Source organism: Ursus maritimus, unplaced genomic scaffold, assembly GCF_017311325.1.
Source record: "Ursus maritimus isolate PB19 unplaced genomic scaffold, ASM1731132v1 scaffold_3, whole genome shotgun sequence".
Lineage (NCBI taxonomy): Eukaryota > Metazoa > Chordata > Mammalia > Carnivora > Ursidae > Ursus > Ursus maritimus.
Genome location: NW_024425563.1, coordinates 66,513,345 through 66,528,494, shown reverse-complemented (window position 1 = coordinate 66,528,494; position 15,150 = coordinate 66,513,345). Strand labels below are relative to the sequence as shown.

Here is a 15,150-nt window from a genome sequence, read left to right as displayed (position 1 = left end):
TGACTTGCTGAAGACCTAGCCGGACGGGGTTACCAACAGTTTCAAGCACAATTTCTTCCCGTTTTTATTCCCTGCTCACTGAGTTATGTGCTGTTAAACATTTCCAGAAGACTGTCAAAATGTAAGCATCCTGAGGTTTACATAGGCCACACCATTAAATAACATATAAGCACAAAATTTTAAACATTGTTTTCCAGCAATGGTAAATATTTTAGCTAAGTAAAAACTGAAGCTTGAAATGCAATAAGCACTTAAATGACTCCTTTCTGTGCCAGAACTCTTATTTTCCCCGGTGCAACCCTGGCTGCTGGGATTAAGGCGACCCCAGGGAGCTCAGCAAATGGTTGTGGGCTATGAGGTGTAGCATGAGCCTGGCGACAGCATGCCACCCAGCCTCAAGAAGCCCAGCCACGACTGGAACCCAAGAATCAGTGTGTTCACTTTGTGGTCAGCTTCACATTTTTTCCCCTCCTTGAAAAAAAGAAAGCTGCTACAAAAATCAGGCCTCTCGCCCCACCCCCTAAGCAACAGGAGGCGGACCAAGCACAGCGCTTGAAGACTCCATGGCTGGCCCTGGCCGGGATAGCAGGGGGAGGCTGACCCCCCGGGGTAGGCAGGCTGTGTGGGGATTACAAGGCTTCCAGTTCCTCAGCGTTAAGGAGGGAAATGATCGGCTGCAGGAACAGCGGCCGCGGCCCTGCCGACGTCCTGTGCTGTCACTGCAGCAAGAAGGAAAACCCAGAACAAATTTGACGTGGTTTTCACCACAGGGTGATTGCAGTCCTATTCGAGGATGTCACAGTCACACCACCCACCGAGCAGAACTCAGAGAGAAATTAGGCCTCCTTCAAAGTGTCTCAAGTCACAGCCTATCCTGAATAGAAGAAGCCAAGGATTTTAAAGAAACACCACCCTGTGGGCCTATCTCCTTTGGTTTCCCAGTTCCTCTGATTTCTCCTTTACTCAGCGGCAGGTAAACATAGCAACAGCTCTTAAAGAGGCAGGCAGGGCAGTGCACCTTTTCTGAGATTTGGGTCACTGTTGTTACCATGAAAATCTGATCTTCTATAAAAGTCCAGCAAGTGAAGAAAAAGGAATGCAGAGACTGACACTGAGGGACTTCTGTCCACATTCAAAATCCCCAAAGCTTGAGCGATTTGTTATTGTAACACCACCCACATTGCCAAGACCCATTTGGAGCTTTGTGACTGGTCTCTGAGAGCACAGTGTAAATATTCATCACGTATCACACTAAGCAGGGACGGGGGAGGGGCGCGGTGAGGATGCGTACACAGAGGGAGTGGTTTTCGCTTTGGTTTGGCAAAACCAAAACCATGAAGGGAGCCACGTCTGTCTTCGTCCTGTTTCTGGTGAAGCTAACAAAGCTTCTGTTCACTTAGGAACCAAAATCAATCAGACTCACGGATGGCGCTGAAGCTCCCTGACTGTGTTTGGATGCTCCCCAGTTTTGAACAGTCACTTTGAATGTCAACCTGTTGACCTAAAAGTCAGACTGGACTGCAAAGTGGCTGTCTCTCCTGGAGGGACGTTCTGGAGACACAGAACTCAGACTGACCGCTCATAGGTTCTCCGCAGCCTCATCAGAGTCTAAGAAGTCAAAACCCCTAAATTTTGTTCAAGACTAGCTGCGTTCCCCAAATGATGGTGTTGGCCAAATACCACCAAATGTCAGATACAGTGACCTCTGGTTTTCGTATAAGGAAGAATCAGAGAAGATTAGAAAACACAATCGCCATTTCAGACCAGTTTTCATGCCCACCTTCCAGTGAAACTTCATATTATAAAATGAAAATCTGTATGAATTCTCACGGTAAGAAACTGCCCGAAGCACTGGGGATGACTAGAGTAAAAGTGTCCGTGCGCTGGGTTCCTCGCTCATCTAGGGTTAAACGTCATTTCTTTTACTCACTCTGAATGTCGGCACACTGAAAATCAGGGTACACATGACCTTGAAGGGCCAGGAGGATATAGCCATGCCAATAGGGATAAAAGCACCCTGAAAATGAAACATACAGAGTCCAATAATGACAATTATTGTAGTCATTCACCACCTGACATACCCAAGAGCAAACAATAGCTTTAAAAATAGTTTATTTCCTCCTTCACAAACACTTGAGCCTTCTGACCATTATGCAAGGCACCACGAATTAAATTAAAACGTGTATTAGAATGTATTTGTCTTACATGATTCAAGATAAATGGGACTTTAAAAGTGAACAGGTGCCGACTGTGGGGAGTTGGGCATGGAAGCAGGCACCAGTACTGGGGGCACGTGCTTTCCCACGGTGTCCACTGCAACAGGCAGTGACCAGCATGTGTCATCACATGAGCCGTGATCCGAAATTAGCACATCCTGGAGAGGGGCTGCATCTCCCGGGTTCTCTGTCTATACAATAAAATACGTAAAGCACTTCCCTAAAATACAAAGACTTCTCTCTAAGAGTCTTGGTACCACTAACAGAGTATGATTATTAAGCATCTTCAACGTGGTTTTCATTACAAAAAAAAAAGTTTCACGTAAAAGCAAAATCCAGAAACAGAATTAGTATATGTTTAAAATCTGAAGCCAGGCTGGCTATTTCTGATCATTTTTTCCATTTCTTCCAGTGTTATTTATAGTGATAAATACGCACCCAGTTTCCTACCAGTTGAAACACGCATGAAACACTTCGCTCTGAGCACCATGATTGCCTTTCAGTAGTCTATTTGGGACTATAATCCTAATCCAAGAAGAGCAGCTTTAACTTCTATCCAGACTTGCTCCTTTCCCCCAAAGCATGTAGTGTTGACCAAATCCCAGTAAATGTCAGATACAAACACAGGTTTGTGAGCAGAGGCCCGAAGAATGATTATGAATAATTTCACAATGATCTGGTTAAGAAAACACACAGAAAATGAATGATTTCACCTTATAAAAAGCCTCGACTTGAATTTAAACAAGAGATGGAAGTGAAAGGAGGAACACCGTTTCCATGGGAGACAAGGCGCTCTCCACCCCGGCGGTGCTCTTCCTACGGGCCTGCGCTGGTCACGGCTGAGGGAGATGCCGGTGGCTTGAACAGAGGTAGGTAAAGTCCAAATTTGTTTTCAATCCCTGCAAATGTTGCGACTGCCAGTTTGTAGCCTCCGACGTGATCAGGATTGGGAGCAGGCAGTATGATCCTGGACTTAGGAACTGGCTCTGATCCCATGGGTTTCCTAAGAGAAAATCGGGTGAGAATCTGCTGTATCATTTTTACCATGGTAAAAATGACATTCAAAGGCTGTGAAAATTTGCATCACATAAAGGAGCTGTGGCATTCTAGTCGGTTGTATGTTCGCCTTGGAAATGAGTCTGGTTACGCGATTTCAATATTTTCCTACATCTTGCCTATTTCATCACAGGAATCAGAGCGACGTAGCCTTCTTAATAACGACTGAGCACTGGAGGGGCTGCAACCTGGCTGCAGATTTAGCGGAATACTTACATGCCTCCGAAGTCAACATAGAACCATCGCTGTAGCAATTCATACGTCAGCAAAGTTACACCAAACTGGGGGGAGGACCGAAACACACGAGCTTTGAAGAAATGGGGAAATAACAGATATAATTAGGTTTTTAAAAAAATTTATCTGATACGAAAGGTTTAGTTAAGAACAAATTATTTCCCTACCACCAGCTCCTTTCCACAGAGCTTTTGGGCCTTCTTCCCGCAGTATTTTCCTGAAGCAGTCCATCACTCCGCTGTAAGTGGTTTGGCCAGCCCGGGCGGCCACCTGTAATCGCGTCTTGATAACATCAGCAGGGGTCACTAAGGATGCCGCGGGCATACCTGCAGGAGAGGCACCACCATCACAGTCTGGTCACATTCGCACTATATAAAAATCACTGTGCTTTCAACTGCTGGCCGTGGAAAGAAAGTTAAGAGTCTGATGAAATCAAATGCCTCTTCTGCTGTCCTCTCTGGGAGGCACAGCCATGGCTACCCTGTCTGCAGTGATAGAGGCTGTGCAGACATTCCTCTCCTCCCCCAGGCACCCAACCTCTTTGGAATAGGATTGTATTCGTTAAGGGTTTTAAGGAATTATTTATCAATAACACTATTTCAAGTGGAACAATGGAGAAAGCTTTTTTTTTCCTTTTTTCTTTTTCCCATCTAAATCAGAAACTTGCAAAGTTATTAGGTCCGATTTTCAGAGGTGAAGTTTCTTATGCGTTTCCTCTTCACGCTTTTCTGTGGCTGCTGGCAGTCACACAAGGTGCCTTCTCGAGAGCACACATTCAACCACCCCCTATCCACCAAGGCCTAACCTCTCCAGTTACACCAGAAAAAGACTTTCCTGAGGGCTAAGCAAACACTGTGCATGTGTGTGTGTGTGTGTGTGTGTGTGTGTGTGTGTGTGTGTGTATGTGTGGGGGGGTGTGGGGTAGTGACCAGGGATGGCGACTTCTGCAGATAATACGTCAGGATTCCTTTTTCCTAAAACTGACATCTCCAGAAAAAATATTTGACAGAAAGCTGAAAATTTATACTGGCTGATAATCAATGAAAAAGGAACAACAACAGCAACAAAACCCTCCCAAAATTACCAATGGCAAATTTTTCTACAGTCATTTTATCCAAAATGGGGCAACCCATGTTTAGATTTTTTAAAAGCGAGACTGTACTCAGAAGACACTGTCTCTTATGGTTTTATTACTTTTCCATTATGAACCTATTCCAAACCAAATTGGTCAAATGCAGATGCATAAATCTCCTTTGCTTTTTTTAAGGCTTAATAATTCTGTAAGAATTTCTGTCCAAACCAACGTGGTCTGGCTCACAAGTACATCTCATCCTTCTAACAGACAGCTTTAAAGTTACAGTGTGTGCGTGAGTGTGTGCGCGCGTGCGCGTGCCTGGGGAAATCTGCACCGTACACGTGTGCATTTATATTACTAAGTTGCATCTCTTCCTCATCCATCTTTACTGAGCTGCTCACAAACACTCATCTTAAGTAACTTTTTTATAAAATACATCACATTTTTTGCATGTGAAAAAGCTCACTTTATATCCAATGCTTCACTGGATAAGTCATACTGAATTTCCTATTAACTTGGAGGAATTATTTTAACTTTGAGCCAGGAATTTATCCTGCAACATAATGGAAGGAAACATGAAAAATGCTTAGAAACCCACTGTGTCCACACCACCCATTACATTTTACTCCCTGGTTTAGAAAGAGTTTAGCAAGGCTGCCTGCTTTAGGCACGTAGTAAAACCCTCCTTGTGACAGTAAGGAGGCATGTCCAAGGGACAGTGGGAGACACACAGGCAATAACATGGGTAGAGTCTCCTCCAGTTAGTTTTCCTAAGTAGTTCCTTGTTATGGAAAAAGAGAGAAGTACTGGGGGGGGGGGCAGGGAGGAAACATACTGATTATGAAATATGCCAAAAGAAACGGGTGAGATGCTTAGTAAGTTGTCTGGCGACTTACTGATTGGAGGTGGTGGTGTGTGTGTGTCGGGGGTGGGGTAGGGATGGGGGCTGGAAATACAGCAGCCTGCCTGGGACTCTCATCATCTCCCACCCACCCTCATCTCGCCCAGGCTGGCAGCTGTGAGGGCTTCGGAGTTACTGTGGGTCTCTCTGTGGATGGGGGACTTCTGGTGTAAGACTGGCTAAAACCCTGGGAAACAGCCTCAGGCTGCTTCAAAGCAGGAAAGCAGTATCTGCCAGAAAGAGCTGGGCCACCAGAAATCTGTTGATTTTCGGGGGCCAGGGTTGGCAAAGACTCAGTAAATTTGCCTCTCCCGGCTTCCGAAAGGCTAAGACAACACTGACCAAGAGGTCTTCCTTTTTCTATTCCCAAAGATGGGGGCGCAAGAGTCGTCTAGGAAACAGAGAGGCTTCTTCCAGGTTCCTCAACAGCAGCCTGCCCCATGCTTCAGTGATGAGACAAATAATGAGACCTTGCAGCTACCCACTACCGCTGTGACAAGAACCACTGGGGCTGCTCTCCAGCCCGACATAAAATTATAACTCTTTAAAGGGGGCTCAGCACCTAGAGAGTAGAAGTTCATTTACAACAGAAAGAAAGCACAACCAGCAAAATACAACTTTGGGGCAAGAAATCTGCAATTCTTATAAATATGCCACTAGCATTTGTAAAGAATGTCCTTCTCAGTCCACGGAATACAAAATGAGTATCTATTTATTTTGGATCAAGGTGAAGAGTTTCACTAATTCCCTCCGCACCCTTATCTATCGTATCTACTTGATGGATCAGCTTCTAAGAGACGTGTCAAGATTTGGAATGAGAAAATACGTTCTTATCATACTGTTAAGCTGAGGTTTTATAAAACAGCAGTATGTTGATAATACACAGCGGCTGATGGCAATATACCGTGAAAGGATTTCGGTTTAACATGGAACCAGAGGGTATGAGATGGAGATTCGCATGCACGCTTCCAAAGAAGAACGGAACTTGAGAACTGAGAGACTGATTTTCCATAAATGCTTGAGTTGCAGAAGACTGAGATTTATCTCCTGACCAGTGAACATCTGGCAAGCAAGGTCTCCCCATCCTCAAGCCAATGAGTGGATCGCTTGGACGCTGGCTGGACCCCCGTCTTGCACTCCTTGCCCACAGGCTCGCCTGCAGCTTGTCATGGCACGTGGTTCCTCCGCTAGTCCCGAATAAACTCAATTCCTGCTCATTCCAGCTTGCCTCAGTTTATCTCTTTATTTAGAGTGGCACTATCTTCTTAGTGAGTTTTATCTTTTGTGAGAGTCAAATATGCCTCTGTGCTTCTGAGTGCTATTTTTAAACCCTGAATTCCATTTAGTCTGACATTAATATTGCTAAACTTGCTTATTGTTGCTATTTGCCTAATACCTATTTTTCAATCCATTCTCTTTCAGTTGTTCCAGGTCACTGTTTTCTCAAACTTCAGATGACTAGATTTCCTTTCACCACTCATCTAAAATAGGCATTTGTTTTTACTAGGGGCATTGAATCCATTCAATTGTGACTGTAATTGTGGCTATTAGATTTATTTCTGCTATCCTGTATTGTGGCTTTTATTTTCTCTGCTTCTAGTTGTTTCCTGTTTGATCTCCACCCTTTCCTAATTTAAATATAAATTTATCACAGAAGCACATTTACAGCATGTACAATAAATTAGCATTTACGTGCAACCCTCACCAATAAGCCCCTCTTACATAAAAATACATATACTAAAGTCACCAGTTATTTAAATCTACTCTCGGGTTTAACTTTTATTTGCTCTGTTTCATACATCTCACATTTGCTTCTTCCTTAAACTCACTTTTCACTTTGCTTCAGCAGTGTCTGTAAGGCGTAACCTCTGAGTTATGGGAGAAACGAACTTGAGATTTGCCTTCCCTCCTGAATGCTGGTGTGCCTGGGAATGCCATCAAGGTTCCAGGCATCCTCTCCTTGGCATTTTGAAGGTAGCTAGGACTGCAGATGAAAAGGGGAGTCAACTTTTATTACTGATTTGTTTTGAGTCTGCCTTTCGTACGACTTCTCTCCAGGGAACTCCTATTAAATAGATGTTAGACTTCCTGGACTAATCCTACAGGTCTCTTACATTGCTCTTCTTTTTTATCTCTGTATTTTTGCTCCATATTGTAGTTCTTGTTTTTGTTTTCCCATGACTTCATTTTCCAGATGTAATCTGCGCTTTGAGGATATCCATTCTATCATTCAGACCATTTATGGGTTTTTAATTTTGGTGAACCCTTTATTAATTTTCAAGAAAGCTTCCTTAAGATTGTTCCTCTCAAGGGGCGCCTGGGTGGCTCAGTTGGTTAAGCACCTGGACTCTTGATTTTGGTTCAGTTCATGATCTTGGGGTCGTGAGATCAAGTCCTGATCAGGCTCTGTGCTGGGTGTGGAGCCTGCTTAGAACTCTCTCTCTCCCTCTCCCTCTGCCCCTACTCCCCTCTTAAAAAAATAATAAAATAAAAAATAAAATAAATAAAAAACATTTAAACGTAAGATTGTTCTTCTCAAATCTCTCTGCAGATCCTAATTATAGTTCTTAAAAGTTCTCTTCTTTTCTCTGAATTGCCTGTTTTCCTTGAAATTCCTCTGTTTACTTCTCTTGTTGGTCCTTGTCTGAGGGACCTCTGTCTACCTCTCAATATTTAAGTTCAAAGAACAGGCTGATTAGTGTAGCGCTGGTTTTTACCACCGCCCAGGTCAGTTTCCTCCGCAGGCTCCTCTCCTGAATGGGAGGGCCAGCAATGGGCTTTGTGGAATGCGGGAGGCCTGTAAACTAGGTACAAGGGGGTAAGGTGGCCTGGCAGGGTTGGGACCTTCCAAGTCACTGGAATGTGGAGCACGTCACTCCCGAAGTAGAAGAAATTATTTCATATCCTCCTTGGGAAGATCTAGCATTCGTTTATTTATTTATTTTTGCCATCTGGGATGAAGGTCTGGAACCTTGAGCCGTACCCTACTTTCTCCCAGTTCCTTACACTTGCCCTGTCCAGGCAGGTGATACCTTGCTTTGGAAAACAGCTCTGGGCTTTCACAGCCTGGATTCAAGTGTTGCCTAAAGCTCCAGACAAAAAGGAGCAGGGAGGACCAAGCCCCACCTTCCCGTGAGGAAGGCAGGTCTTTAACTCCTGTTACAGATTTACCTTGAGCCCCTCCCCCACTCGGTATTCCATCATGCGCTCAGAGGTTACAATTCTTTGTCCTTATGTTAACAGCAGTTTTTCTGGCCAGTGGCCTGGGTTGTAGCACCCTCCAGTCCAGTTTCAGACTCAATATGCTTCTGTTTCCTGCCTTCTGAGGGCTGGGGCTAACATTTTCTAGTGCCAGTAGGGGTTTTAAAAAAATGTGCTTTCTGACATTTTCGGGTACTTGGGACAAGAGGAGAGAGGGATGAGTACGCTCAGTCCGTCACTGTGATTCAATCTCTCCGTTACTTTTTTGTTTAAAGGATCTAAGAATTACTTTTAAATTATCTTAACCTTTGTGTGCACATCATTTAATAAATTTGTGTCAATAGTACTTCTTTCCTAACTTAATACTTTTAATACGTTCGCAAAAGCATGCTGACAGTCACACATACTTAGCACTGCTGTGTCTGTGTACTGAACAGCTTGGAAAGACACTCCCAAGTTATAACTGAGTCTAAGTTGACTTATCCCTTATCTCATCACTGACAATTAAAATCACCTGGTATGACGAAGCTCTAGAAGTTGCGAAGTGCTGGACATCCTTTATTTGAGATTATCCATAAGCCATACTGAAATGCCCTTCGTGAATCAAAAAGCAACATGTTCATTACAGGGAATTAAAACTTAGCTTCTTAATTTCAGGCTCACTGCCTCAGCTCTCACCTTCTGACACACTAAGGCATGTTGGGCAGTGAACGTCAGTTAGGCTTACTCTATCCTGTGAAATACTGGAGATGTTCCCAGTATTTATAGGTAGTCCCAGTTTACAACCAGATACATAAACCTAAAAAAAAAAAAAAATCAATATTCTCTAGGCTTTGAGATCTCTGTTAAAATACTGCTACATCAATCTAACTTCCAAATAGAATTTTTAGAGAAAGACAGCACTTAATGAATAACCGAAATTACTATAAAAATATAGAAAGCATGATCATATTAACGTAATCCCAGACCCATCTTATTTATAATACAATTGTTCAACAAAACTATATGTTCTCTGTGTAGGAGAGCAACTTAAACCCAAAATATAAGATTATATTTTATATAAAAATACACATAAAAATAGTAACAAGACATTTCTGTGTTTTATAATAAAAAAAGTTAGTGGTCAACTGCTCTTCATTGTGCTTATTTTGAGACAAGCTTTTCTCCTTTCTCTTAACGACACAGCTCCCTACAGCCCTACTTCCGGGGATTCCATGCCCAACCTGCCAGTGGGTCTGCTCCTGAGGAAACAGCTTTGCTCCCACTGGCATCCACAAGGGGCATGTGGAGGTCCGACCCATCTTCTGTCCAACAGCCCACATGTGCGCAATTCTGTGCCTGCTGCCCTTCTTGACAGTGCTGCACTGGACACGACACATGTCTACACAGAAGTCTGCCTGCCCTTCTCCGCACTGAATCCCGCCATCTGGCTGAGCCTGCCGGCCAAGGTTCTACCCTGAGCAGCTGGTTGCCTGCTTCTTCCTCTGACACCTGTTAACTGCTTATCACTAGATACAGATTTTATGTTCATCCTGTAACAAAACACATTACTTATTAATTCTGATACATTTTTAGGCATTTTTATTTGGATTTTAAGCTAAATAATCACTTGCAAATAATGACAGGTTCCTATCCCCTTTCCTAATATTTATTCCTCTCACTTCTTTTTCTTTATTTTACCACATTGAATGGAACCTCCAAAATAAGCCTGAAAAACAAGGATGATAGACACATCCTTGTCTCATCCCTAACTTCAATGAGAATGGTAGCTGTGACATTTGCCACTGGCTTCCGATATTTACAATTAAATTGAGAAAGCAGCTTTGTTCTCATGATAGAGTTAATACAGATTTGAGGAATATGCAAGACCATCAAGCTTTGAGGTTAATCTGTTCTCTGAAGAAAAAAACCAATGACAGGGCTGCCTGGGTGGCTCAGTCATTAAGCGTCTGTCTTCGGCTCAGGTCATGATCCGGGGGTTCTGGGATCGAGCCCCGCATCAGGCTCCCTGCTCAGCGGGAAGCCTGCTTCTCCCTCTCCCACTCCCCCTGCTTGTGTTCCCTCTCTCGCTGCCTCTCTGTCAAATAAATAAATAAAATCTTTAAAAAAACAAAACAAAACAAAAACACCAATGACAGTCTGTCTTGTATTTTCCTGTCCTACAGGGAAGGAGAAGATGGACAATAAAATGAAAAAAAAAGCATGGTGGCCAGCTCCCAAATGACTCTCAACGACCTTCACCTCCTGTATTCACACCTCTGCCTCTGTTCAGTCTCCCTGTACGTTACACAGGGCTGATCGGTGTAGTCAACAGGGTGGTGTAGAATGAAGGAGTGTGACTTCCAAGGCTTGGTCACATAACACATGGCAGCTACAAGTATGCTTTGCTTTCTTCCCCTTCTTTTTCTACCTACCCTTCTCCCCATCCTTTCATCCCTCTCTGACCTGGCTCTGGGGGACGTCAGCTACCATGTCACAGGAACATCCAAGGTGACCAACAGTGAGGCCGTGTGGTAAGGAATTGAGGCTTCTTTGCCAATGGCCATGTGACTGAGCCACCGTGAAAGTGAATCCTCCACGTTCAGCCGAGCCTCTGGCTGACATCTGGCCTGCAACCCCATGACAGATCTTGAGCCGCAGGCACTCAGATAAGCCACTCCCAGTTCACAGAAACTGTGAGATGATCGGTGCTTGCAGTTTCCAGCTGGCCGGTTTTGGGGTAATCGGTTATGCAGCCATAGATAATGAATACAGAAGGTATCTGAAAAACAACTCTGAAAGATACTGGGATGGCCGCAGGGCTAAAACAGCAGCATGCTCCAGTTCCAACTTCCAAGAATAACGTGGTAATGCATTAAAAGCAGTCATACATTTTACTAGCAAACTCACTTTAGCGAATCTATTTCTCTAAGGAAAATGACCCAGAATAGAGGAAAAGCCTTTAAGCACAAAGATGTTTTTTTACGATATAATGTATTTAAATTTTTTTGAAAAAAAGTATCTAAGATTGAGGGTTAGATAAATATGCAGCAGTTATAAAACTAAGTTTATAAAGTTTTAAAAGACATATAATATTATCTAACATTTAAAAATACTTATTATGTGCCAGGTACTTTCTTGGATCTTTACATTTTTAATTTATTTCTACTGATCTCTATAATAATCTTATGAGACTAACACTATTCTTCACCCCATATGCAGATGGAGAAACAAACAGAGAGGGGTTACAGAACTTGCAGATCACACAGCTCTAATTGGGAAACTGGAATGGGAACCTGCCTCGTCTGGCCCCACAGCAATCCGCCATGAACCATCTCGCTGCGCTGGCTAACAGTGCTTCAGCTACGAACGTAAGCGAAAACCACATCTCCACAGTGTGATCATAACTGTTAAAAACTATGCAAGGAGAAACAAGTTAGCAGAAATGTTAAAGGGGGGTTATGTTATACAGTCATGGAATAATAGATAATATTTGCTTATTTACCCTTTCAATTACTTTCCAAATATTTTACAATTAGCAATATTACTTTCCTAATCACAAAAATAATAGAAGGAAGAAAATAAACCTTAAAAGAGAAAAGAATCTACTAGTAATTTCTACGGCTCTGGCAGCATGGTTTACTTAGGAAATATCTACCCGGAGATGAAATCCCTTCTGGGTGGCTATCTTTCTCTAAGGGAAGAGTTAAAGGTGCTATTTTTGTGGTGTGAGGAAAACACGGCTTGGAGAGAGTCCTAGACTCTGAGCTCTAATACATGTTTTCTGGTTTTATAACTGATTTCTGGAGTAAGCTGCAGACCGATTCTCTTGGATTCAATGTGATACTGGCTGGTATTTATTGGGTATTTACTGCATGCTAGGCACGATGCGAAATCCTTCACACAGGTGTTCTCACTTGCACCTGACAGCTACACTCTGTAGTTGGTACAATTATCGTCTCCGTTCACAGCCACAGCCTCGGAGGCTTGGGAGAGGTTAGGTAACTTGTCCATGGAACACACTCATCAAGTGGTAAGGCAGTTCTCCCCAGTAGCTCCTCCCTCATTTCCAGTAAGTAATGCACAAAATGCGTTGTATTATAATTTTTGTTTTAAAAAATACTCATTTAGGTCCATGTAAAGGACATAGAAAAGGATACGGTTAATGAATGGCTAAATTGGGATTAAAACTGGGAATTCTGTAGTCTAGTCTCAAAATCATGATTTCTTGATACAGGCAGAGTGGCTTCCTACGAGGAAGGTCCCTGAGGAGCCAGGAAAGGACAACCCTGCTTCATTTACCAACATCACCACTTTTGAAAAAAGGGATTAAGGAAGAATTAAAGAGGAGCTCCCCGGTTCCTGCCTTCAGGGGCTCCTTAGGCTACAGGCAGGCCCACAAACAGCAAACAACTTCTCAGAGCAGGGGGTTGTTCTCCTGAGACTCAGCCACATATCCCTGGAGAACAACACCTGTATCAAAAACATTTGGACCCAGGCATACCATGATTGCCTTAGGGTCCATTAACTCATTAAATGTTTGCTACCACCTGGAGAGGAATCCAGATTGTTCAAGCCTTTAGGGTCTCTGAACAAGGAGCATCAAAGGATGGATGTAGAAATGGGCCAGCCCCTCAACATTTATTTATTTATTTATTTATTTATTTATTTATTTCTATTGACATATTCACTGTAGCACTGAAAACAAGAGTCATTTCCATCCGGGGCTCAATAAGGATATCCTGTTCCTGTGACACAGCTATGACCAATCAGGTATCTCCTCAGTCTGAGTCTTGCTGATTCTATGTTACTTTTGACTAAATAACAACTACTGCTGGGGAGCCTGGGTGGCTCAGTCAGTTAAGCATCTGCCTTTGGCTCAGGTCATGATCTCAGGGTCCTGGGATCCAGCCCCATGTTGTGCTCCCTGCTCAGCAGGGGAGTCTGTTTCTCTCTCTCCCCTTGCCCCTCCACCACTCGTGCTCTCTCTCTCTCAAATAAATAAAAACTTTAATAAATAAATTATTTAAAAAGTTATTAAATAATAACTACTGCTTACATTCTGGATAAGCATTTATGTACTATTTTGGTCAGACACCTTCCAGCACAAGTATTCAAAATTTTAAAACCTTCTAGCTGGACTGTTATCACCGTTTTACTGTGAAGTGAAACTATGAAATGATACAGAACTTAGAATTCAACAATACCACAAAATGCACCATATGTTACTGAGCCTTTTCTGGAGTTAAGAAATTAAGCTTGCCTAATCTAATCTACCAGAAGATTAATTTCTTCTCTTTTCTTTTCAGTAGCTATTCAAAGCAACTCTAGCCGCCTCATGTGTACCCTATCAAGAACTGTAAGCAAACAATTCCAGGGCACTGACATGGGAGGGGTGGGGGGAGACGGCGGGGGGGGCGGGTAGAACAGGGCTCTGGGAGGGCCACTCACCAGCTATGGCGCCAGCCAAGAGCAGGCTTCCGGGACTAACCTGCCCATCTTCGTTTGCAAAGGAAGCCTTCACATGAGCATAGCACGGGAAGTAGATGGCCGAGAAAGGAATGTCCCGCAGAAAGCATGCTTTGGCACCCTGCACATTTGAAAAGGAAGAAAAACCACATGAAACACATATCCCATTGAGAAGATCAAGCTTTTCTGGAACTTACCTCAGAACAAAATATTCCTGGAGGAGACCAAGTTTGTACTCACAAGTTGAAAGGGGAACAGAAAAAAAATAACCCCGATTCAGCAAGTAATAAATCTGAATTTTGTTTTTAAAAATAAAACTAATTTTATTGTGTGGTGTGAGCAAGAAGGGGATCGTTCTCATTTATTCCAATGATAAGATTTCGATTCAAACACTTTTGGAACTCTGCCTGCAACATCCTTTTAAATCCCTACCACTGGCAAGTCACTCACTGGCATTTCAACGAGTATCTGTTCTCAGAAGATGGGCAGTAACACCAAGGTACCCCTTTGTTTACATACTAGGAAGTAGACAAATTTTATAGGTGGCAGGGGAAGAGGTTTGTTTTTTGTCTTGTTTGAGACTCTGATGAAAGTGTTGGACTCTTTCCCAGAAAAAATTACACATACGTAAAAAATTATATACCTTTTCAAGGGGTTCATGGATCCCCTAATTTATTCACATACTTACCCCTTCTCCTCCAGGGTATGAAACATTGATAAATGCTTGTTCTAAAGCTTTAAAATATTTACAATAATTCCTACCCATTTAAGAGCTGTGTGTAGAGCAATTAGCAACTAGAGCAAAGTCTTCAAATAATTTCTGGTGCCAAAATAATGCACGGGAAGGCCTTGAGAACTGGTGTGTGCCCAGAAACGTAGCATTCTGATGAAAACCACAAGACATATATTGTGTCTCAGGCAGGCTAAATGGGAAGGAAGTCACCCCTTTTCAACACCTAATGATTTAATACCATTTCTTTCACAGATTTCTAATACCTAAAAATTTCCACTAAATTGAG

The 15,150-nt window shown here is 42.9% G+C and overlaps 1 protein-coding gene and 1 long non-coding RNA gene across 2 annotated transcripts in view; one reads left to right on the top strand and one right to left on the bottom strand.

Annotated features, from left to right (window-relative positions):
• Positions 1-2,095: 2,095 nt before the first annotated feature.
• The window catches only part of SLC25A13 (solute carrier family 25 member 13), a 176,289-nt gene continuing 163,234 nt past the window's right edge, over positions 2,096-15,150 (bottom strand). Inside the window, exons 16-18 of the mRNA XM_040644255.1 lie at positions 3,674-3,832; positions 3,489-3,579; positions 2,096-3,219 (exon numbers count right to left, since the gene is read on the bottom strand). Of these exons, the coding sequence (XP_040500189.1) occupies positions 3,033-3,219; positions 3,489-3,579; positions 3,674-3,832 (437 nt within the window). The 3' untranslated portion in view covers positions 2,096-3,032. The remainder of the gene's footprint in view (positions 3,220-3,488; positions 3,580-3,673; positions 3,833-15,150) is intronic.
• On the top strand, positions 11,768-14,022 carry LOC103658748. The gene is made up of 3 exons (XR_005838594.1): positions 11,768-12,033; positions 13,359-13,435; positions 13,975-14,022. It is a non-coding gene; the product is annotated as an uncharacterized LOC103658748 (long non-coding RNA).